We start from the raw sequence: 9,182 nt of genomic DNA on the forward strand, positions 1-9,182 counted from the left end.
GTGAGAAAAACATACTCTTAGCTGTGAATTACTGCTTTCCGACCGATCCTGTAAGGATGGAGAATTCTGTCTCTTCCACGCATGCCTACCGCTGTGCATCAACATAGATCTCGACTCCTCGCACCGTTTTATGGCACATTGACAGCACAGGCTAGAAGCAAGTGCACATCTGCTGAGCAACAAAGACATGAAGGGATGACATACCTGCTCTAGTGAATTGATTAGTCCAAGATAATCAATGGCAAGATGATCAAGTATTTTTATCTGGGAGAGGGCAACAACAAACTTCTATCTTAAAATTGCACATGCGGCTTATTTCTTGCATAGGTGCATGCGCATAGCCATGGTAGACGCATTTCTTGTTTTATACTGTTGATTATTTCGATGATGACGGTGATTCTTTGTACAGATTGTAAATGTTAGTCACAAAAATTAATTATAGGTTACTAAATATTTTAGAGTCGGCACACTTATTATCCGCAAAATAACCATATTATCAAAGCAGCAATGAACTGTTCTGTTAATCTATTTCATATTTCACAATCACGCAAGGCATCCGGTATATTTGGTATCATTGAAAACTATACCCAGAATACATGCAAATTAGGATGTACATGTCAAAATAAGTGTATGTAGAACAATTTTCTGGAGAGCTAAGTTTGAAATAGAAAATACTCCCTTTTATCTAAGTCTAGATGCGTCTAGATACATCTAGATTTAGAAAAATCTCGGGAGTTTATTCATAGATAGAGGTAGTACATTATTTTTGACAAAATATTTGTTTTTCTGAACTTTTAATATCTCGTTTGGCTCTTCTAAATTTTCTGTTACCAGTTGCTTCATCCTTTTTGCTAGCTTGTTTTCTGAAATTTTGGTAGAAGCTCTTTCTGAAGTACACAAATAAACTGAAAGAGATTTACATTTATATGCTACAAAATTATAGTCACATCTGAGCAATTTGCACCATTAATATTTTTCTCGCGTGAGGCAGACCTCTTGTTCTACATCGCTGATGCTGATATCTGAAGCTAAATTTTTTTTGAAGGATGTATTTTGCGAAGTAAAGAAATAAGGAGCACCAAAGAACTGACGGTCACATGCTATTAATTTCCTGCTCCGGGCTGTCCATTCAGGCAGAAAACGCATGCATGAGTCAAGATTGTCACATGCCATTAATTAGCTGCTAGCTCACGACAGATTTGTTCACCTTTTGGACGCCTGGATGAGGCGAGGCAAGATTGGAGACTCCTCGTGCATGTAAGGCACACGCGCGCGAATGAGACTGGGCCGGCAGGAGACACAAACACAAATACGGCGGTCGCGGCAGCACGTGAAGACATCTCAGAGATCGGAATATGGTGGTGGCGGCATCGGATGTGAGGAGCGGCGGCTGCAGCGTGGAGGCTCATAGGGATTCTAACCTTTTGATATGGTGTTTTTTTTCCTTTTAGCTAGACATAAACATAAATTGAAACGGTAAGGCAACTTATTAAGGGCATTGGTGGGTAATTTTATTAAACCATAATGTCTATAGGCTACTTCTAGGATCCATCGGTTGTGATGGAATAATTAGCTAAATTAATGGACAGATGTTTCTTATTTTTGTGAGATTTTCTAGTCTATTCTCTAATTTCTGATTAACCCGTAATGTACTTTTAATATATAATAGATATATATGGTCACTCTGATTTTTGTTCGTGTGAGTGAAGTTTTATGGGGTAGTGATTTTTTGTGTGCAAGAATCTCTTTTACTTTTTTCTATCAATGAACAAATTGGATCAGACTCGAAATTTAGGGTTTCTATCACAAATAGAATTACTGGCCGCAGTGAAGAAATGTTATAAAGAGGGAACAAATATTTTGAGCTTGAAACTACGGTGTAGAAATGTTAAAAAAAATGACAAGGGGAGCATGCGGCCTGTAAGCGCTAGCTCGACACATACGCACCTTTAAGATGTAGTTTCAACATGAGAAAATTCAACATCTGTAATCTGTTTTAGGCTGGTCATAGTGGGGAGTAACTTAGACTGGTAACATATGTCATGTTACTACTCTAGGTTACTACCTTCATAGTGGGTAGTAACTTATATGTGGTATCATGTATTGTATCATTTATTATGTTGTAGACTCATCTTGCCTTGATGTGTGTGATGTTATGGTAACATAGCTAGTAGTTACCACCTCACTCTCTTTCTTCATTTATTAGCATGCCATGTCACCAAAATACCTTGAGATGTGTGATATTACTAGCTATGTTACTCCCACTATCAGCAGTCTTATAGATACTCCCTCCATCCACAAGTAATTAAGTGTACTTTTAGATTTTGTTCTAAGTCGAACTTTATTAAGTTTGGACAACTATATAAAAAATGGTAGTCATCTTTATGACATGAGATTGCTATACTATGAAACTACATTCCAATATATATATATACATCTACTAAAATTAATTTGGCGTTGTAAATATACATTTGTGAGCAAGTGTTGAGTTGAAGGACCAGGAGCTAATCCGATGGAGCTCGACCCGGTCGCCGGTGGCCGCAGAAAACCCAACCGCCACTTCCGATGGGAGCAAGTCCGTGACGGGATCGGGTAGCTGCGTAGTGAATGCACGGGGTATGTCGTCGTGGTGAACAGACAGATGCCATAGGATGGCTTAAGTTGGGGCCGAATGGGCGCTAGAGGATTCAGGGAAGGGTTTTTGATTAGATAGGATAAACTTCCGGATGCTTTCCTCAAGAACTTAGCCGAAGCTAGAGGTAGAAGAAGAAAGACACAAGGAAGAACTCTGCTCTAGATCTTTCTCTTCATTGATCTCCACAAGTTACAGGTTTTCGCATACAAAGTCTCACATACCCGCGTACGGGTGTGCCCCCTCTCCTTATATAGGGGAGAGGGTGGCTTACAGGGGAAGAAACCCTAATGGCATCTTTGACTAGACAAACTACTTTACAAAGTTACTTTAATCATAGATGACGCCGGGGTCTTCTTTAATCAGGGAGGCTGACATCCTCCGGCTTCTTTCAGTGTCATCCTCTTCTTTATCGTCACGGCTTCGTTTAAAGTCACTTTGCTTAGCTCATCCTTGTCCTCTAGCTCTGGAGAGAATCTTTGACCAGTCTTGCCGACGTGCTACAGTGCACTTCTTACCGGTAGCCCGGTATCTTCTTTATCCGGCTCCGGTATACCCCTCCTGGGGATACCGGCTTAGCTTTACTTAGCCAAACTCTTAACTTCATGCTCCGGTATAAACATTAAACCGGTATCTTGATGACTCAAACCATCCGGTTTGGCATGCCTTCGGCATACCAGGGGTCATCCCCCCAACATTAGTCCCCGAAGCTGGTATAGTCCGGTGGATCCTATCCAACAGACCATGCTAGGTTCCCATATCTTAAGGTACCGGTTTAATCTTTCCGGCGGTAAGTTTTGATCTCCCGGCATCTTTGCCGGACTCACATCTTTCTCTCTTTACAAAGTGTCTCCGGTGTCTTGTTCCCCGGTATCTTAGACATTAACTCTCTCCTCGGCGAAGTCAAGAATTTCTCGGGTACAGTGCCTGTCAGTGACATGCGCACTGTACCTGACGCGTCAGTGTCAGGGGTCACTTCCCTTCGGCTTCTGCGCCAGCACTTATTGCGCCGCACCGGATCCCTGCTGCCGTTCCGGATCCGTGCGGCCTCCCTGTGACATTTTATTTTCCGCGCGTGTATCGTCACGCCACGTGGCGGCCCACGAAGTGAACCGCCGCGGCCCAACGGTTGCTGGCCCACTTCCTCTTCTTCCTATATAAGGGGAAGCGGTTCCTTGTTCCTCCTTTCTTCGCATTCTCAACTTCCTCGCGCGCACAGAGCTCTCAGCCCTCTTGCGCCCTCACCGTCTCCGTTCGTCGCCGGAGCTCCGTCGCCCGGCGAACTTCCTCCGCTGCACCGCTGAGCCTCGCCAAGCTTCACTGCGCGGAGATTCATCGCAGTGCACCTGTTGCGGCCGCACCGTTCGTGCTCCGACGACCTCTTCTCCGCTTCCTCGTCGCTGGCCTTCCTCAGCAACTACGAGCTCGCCATACCACCGGCGACCTTCTCCCTCAGCATCTCCGCCGCCTCAGGTTAGGCTCGATTCACACTTACCTTTCTCTTCTTTGCTTCTCAGATCTTGGGCCGGTAGGATATTTACTTCCTATTTTCTTTTGCTTTTTCTCTTACTCGTAGATCTTCGCGCAAGGGTAGATCTTGGGAAACCAGTTTTTCAAGTAGAAATCGGCATCTCTCAGATTCGTATGTCTAGCGAAGAGTCTCTCTCCGTGTCATCCTCCAGTAGCCATCAGAGTAAAACTTCCGACGGGCTAACCGCTGATCTTGCTCGGATGGAAACCGATACCGGCAAAGATCAAGAGGCCGGCAGCTCTAGCCAAGCCCCCGGAAAAGATCTATCCGGTATCACACGCGGAGCCTAGAAAGGCTCCGACGTCACTCAACACGAGATTGACTGGCTCTACCGGTCTAGAAGGATACCGGAAGGGGTATCCTGCCGGCTTCCTGGCGACGAGATCGAACCGGTACTCAAACCCGGTGAGTTTGTTGTCTTCCTTGCTCACTTCGAGCGTGGCTTCGGCCTTCCTGCCTCTGACTTCTTCCGCCAAGTTCTGGATTTTTACCAACTCCAGCCTCACCACCTTCCCGGCAATGCCGTTTTTTATCTTTCTTGTTATGCTACTTTCATGGAGGCCTACATCGGCATCCGCCCCACTCGCGAGACTTTTGCTCGCTTCTTCTCTCTCCGGATCAACTCCGTCCAGGGCAAGGACATTCCTAAGCCCAAACCCCCCGTTCAATGCGGGTCTTGCATTATCGGCTCCCGCCAAGGGAGCCCCTTCTTTAAATTCACCGGTCTCGAGTCATGCCGGTTATGGCAATCGACCTTCTTCTACGTGAGGAACACCGGCGCCCCAGATCTCATCAATCTGCCGGCTTTCAACCCGGCGCCGCCCATGAAGGTCAACTGGGGCTACTTCCCTGGGACGAATCATATTGAGACGAACCGGGTTGTACGCTTCATGGAGAAGCTTAGGAAAGAGACAAACATCTGCCCTGACGACATCATCTGCGCCTTGATGGCGTGTAATTGACACGTCCGTTGGGAACCCCAAGAGGAAGGTGTGATGCGCACAGCGGCAAGTTTCCCTCAGTTAGAAACCAAGGTTTAATCGAACCAGTAGGAGTCAAGAAGCACGTTGAAGGTTGATGGCGACGGGATGTAGTGCGGCGCAACACCGGAGATTCCGGCGCCAACGTGGAACCTGCACAACACAACCAAAGTACTTTGCCCCAACGAAACAGTGAGGTTGTCAATCTCACCGGCTTGCTGTAACAAAGGGTTAACCGTATTGTGTGGAAGATGATTGTTTGCAGAGAAAACAGTAAAACATGTATTGCAGCGGATTTGTATTTCAGTATTAAAGAATGGACCGGGGTCCACAGTTCACTAGAGGTGTCTCTCCCATAAGATAAAAGCATGTTGGATGAACAAATTACGTCGGGCAATTGACAAATAGAGAGGGCATAACAATGCACATACATGTCATGATAAGTACAGTGAGATTTAATTGGGCATTACGACAAAGTACATAGACCGCCATCCAACTGCATCTATGCCTAAAAAGTCCACCTTCAGGTTATCATCCGAACCCCTTCCAGTATTAAGTTGCAAAGCAACCGACAATTGCATTAAGTATGGTGCGTAATGTAATCAACAACTACATCCTCGGACATAACGCCAATGTTTTATCCCTAGTGGCAACAAGCACAACACAACCTTAGAACTTTCTCGTCATCGTCCCGGTGTCAATGCAGGCATGAACCCACTATCGAGCATAAATACTCCCTCTTGGAGTTAAAAGCAAAGACTTGGCCAGAGCCTCTACTAGTAACGGAGAGGATGCAAGATCATAAACAACACATATGTAATAACTTGATAATTAACATAACATGGTATTCTGTATCCATCGGATCCCGACAAACACAACATAGAGTATTACAGATAGATGATCTTGATCATGTTAGGCAGCTCACAAGATCCAACAATGAAGCACAATGAGGAGAAGACAACCATCTAGCTACTGCTATGGACCCATAGTCCAGGGGTGAACTACTCACTCATCACTCCGGAGGCGACCATGGCGGTGTAGAGTCCTCCGGGAGATGAATCCCCTCTCCGGCAGGGTGCCGGAGGAGATCTCCGGAATCCCCGAGATGGGATCGGCGGCGGCGTCTCGGTAAGGTTTTCCGTATCGTGGTTTTTCGCATCGGGGTTTTCGCGACGGAGGCTTTAAGTAGGCGAAAGGGCGCAGTCGGGGGCCGACGAGGGGCCCACACCACAGGGCGGCGCGGGCCCCCCTTGGCCGCGCCGCCATGTGGTTTGGCCACCTCGTGGCCCCACTTCGTATGCTCTTCGGTCTTCCGGAAGGTTCGTGGCGAAATAGGCCCCCGGGTCTTCGTTTCGTCCAATTTCGAGAATATTTCGTTACTAGGATTTCGAAACCAAAAACAGCAGAAAACGAGAACTGGCACTTCGACATCTTGTTAATATGTTAGTTCCAGAAAATGCACGAATATGACATAAAGTGTGCATAAAACATGTAGGTATCATCAATAATATGGCATAGAACATAAGAAATTATCGATACGTCGGAGACGTATCAGCATCCCCAAGCTTAGTTCTGCTCGTCCCGAGCAGGGAAAACGATAACAAAGATAATTTTGAAGTGATATGCCATCATAACCTTGATCATACTATTTGTAAACATATGTAGTGAATGCAGCGATCAAAATAATGGTAATGACATGAGTAAACAAGTGAATCATAAAGCAAAGACTTTTCATGAATAGTACTTCAAGACAAGTATTAATAAGTCTTGCATAAGAGTTAACTCATAAAGCAATAAATCAAAGTAAAGGTATTGAAGCAACACAAAGGAAGATTAAGTTTCAGCGGTTGCTTTCAACTTGTAACATGTATATCTCATGGATAATAGTCAACATAGAGTAATATAACAAGTACAATATGCAAGTATGTAGGAATCAATGCACAGCTTCACACAGGTGTTTGCTTCTTGAGGTGGAGAGAGATAGGTGAACCGACTCAACATAAAAGTAAAAGAATGGTCCTTCAAAGAGGAAAGCATCGATTGCTATATTTGTGCTAGAGCTTTTATTTTGAAAACATGAAACAATTTTGTCAACGGTAGTAATAAAGCATATGAGTTATGTAAATTATATCTTACAAGTTGCAAGCCTCATGCATAGTATACTAATAGTGCCCGCACCTTGTCCTAATTAGCTTGGACTACCGGATCTTTGCAATGCACATGTTTTAACCAAGTGTCACAATGGGGTACCTCCATGCCGCCTGTACAAAGGTCTAAGGAGAAAGCTCGCATTTTGGATTTCTCGCTTTTGATTATTCTCAACTTAGACATCCATACCAGGACAACATGAACAGCAGATAATGGACTCCTCTTTAATGCATAAGCATGTGGCAACAATTATTATTCTCATATGAGATTGAGGATATATGTCCAAAACTGAAACTTCCACCATGAATCATGGTTTTAGTTAGCGGCCCAATGTTCTTCTCTAACAATATGCATGCTCCAACCATGAAGGTGGTAGATCTCTCTTATTTCAGACAAGACGGACATGCATAGCAACTCACATGATATTCAACAAAGAATAGTTGATGGCGTCCCCAAAGCATGGTTATCGCACAACAAGCAACTTAATAAGAGATAAAGTGCATAAGTACATATTCAATACCACAATAGTTTTTAAGCTATTTGTCCCATGAGCTATATATTGCAAAGGTGAATGATGGGATTTTAAAGGTAGCACTCAAGCAATTTACTTTGGAATGGCGGATAAATACCATGTAGTAGGTAGGTATGGTGGACACAAATGGCATAGTGGTTGGCTCAAGTATTTGGGATGCATGAGAAGTATTCCCTCTCGATACAAGGTTTAGGCTAGCAAGGTTATTTGAAACAAACACAAGGATGAACGGTACAGACAAAACTCACATAAAAGACATATGGTAAACATTATAAGACTCCATACCGTCTTCCTTGTTGTTCAAAACTCAATACTAGATATTATCTAGACTCTAGAGAAACCAAATATGCAAACCAAATTAGCAAGCTCTAAGTATTTCTTCATTAATGGGTGCAAAGCATATGATGCAAGAGCTTAAACATGAGCACAAAAATTGCCAACTATCAAATTATCCAAGACATTTTAGAGTTACTACATGTAGCATTTTCCAATTCCATCCATATAACAATTTAACGAAGAAGAAACTTCGCCATGAATACTATGAGTAGAGCCTAAGGACATATTTGTCCATATGCTACAACGGAGCGTGTCTCTCTCCCATAAAGTGAATGCTAGGATCCACTTTATTCAAACAAAACAAAAACAAAAACAAACCGACGCTCCAAGCAAAGTACATAAGATGTGACGGAATAAAAATATAGTTTCGGGGAGGAACTCGATAATGTTGTCGATGAAGAAGGGGATGCCTTGGGCATCCCCAAGCTTAGACGCTTGAGTCTTCTTATAATATGCAGGGGTGAACCACCGGGGCATCCCCAAGCTGAGAGCTTTCACTCTCCTTGATCATATTGCATCATACTCCTCTCTTGATCCTTGAAAACTTCCTCCACACCAAACTCGAAACAACTCATTAGAGGGTTAGTGCATAATAAAAATTCACATGTTCAGAGGTGACACAATCATTCTTAACACTTCCGGACATTGCATAAAGCTACTGGACATTAATGGATCAAAGAAATTCATCCAACATAGCAAAAGAGGCAATGCGAAATAAAAGACAGAATCTGTCAAAACAGAATGATCCGTAAAGATGGATTTTATTAGGCCACCAGACTTGCTCAAACGAAAATGCTCAAATTGAATGAAAGTTGCGTACATATCTGAGGATCATGCTCGTAAATTGGCTTAATTTTCTGAGCTACCTACAGGGAGATAGACCCAGATTCGTGACAGCAAAGAAATCTGGAACTGCGCAGTAATCCAAATCTACACTACAAGAAAAGTTCTGATAGACAACGTCTCAAAATCGTCCGCTAAGGGGTATTTTTCGTCGCCTATGGGCCTAACCCGACGATATGG

General features: G+C 43.8%; 1 protein-coding gene across 1 annotated transcript in view; it reads right to left on the reverse strand.

The window, feature by feature from the left end:
- Positions 1-9,182, reverse strand: part of LOC124690636 (L-type lectin-domain containing receptor kinase IX.1-like) — a 97,008-nt gene that overhangs the window by 2,962 nt on the left and 84,864 nt on the right. The window contains exons 3-4 of the mRNA XM_047223996.1: positions 2,470-2,625; positions 832-905 (exon numbers count right to left, since the gene is read on the reverse strand). Coding sequence (XP_047079952.1) covers positions 832-905; positions 2,470-2,625 — 230 coding nt within the window. The remainder of the gene's footprint in view (positions 1-831; positions 906-2,469; positions 2,626-9,182) is intronic.

This window comes from Lolium rigidum, chromosome 2 (assembly GCF_022539505.1).
Source record: "Lolium rigidum isolate FL_2022 chromosome 2, APGP_CSIRO_Lrig_0.1, whole genome shotgun sequence".
Taxonomy (NCBI): Eukaryota; Viridiplantae; Streptophyta; class Magnoliopsida; order Poales; family Poaceae; genus Lolium; species Lolium rigidum.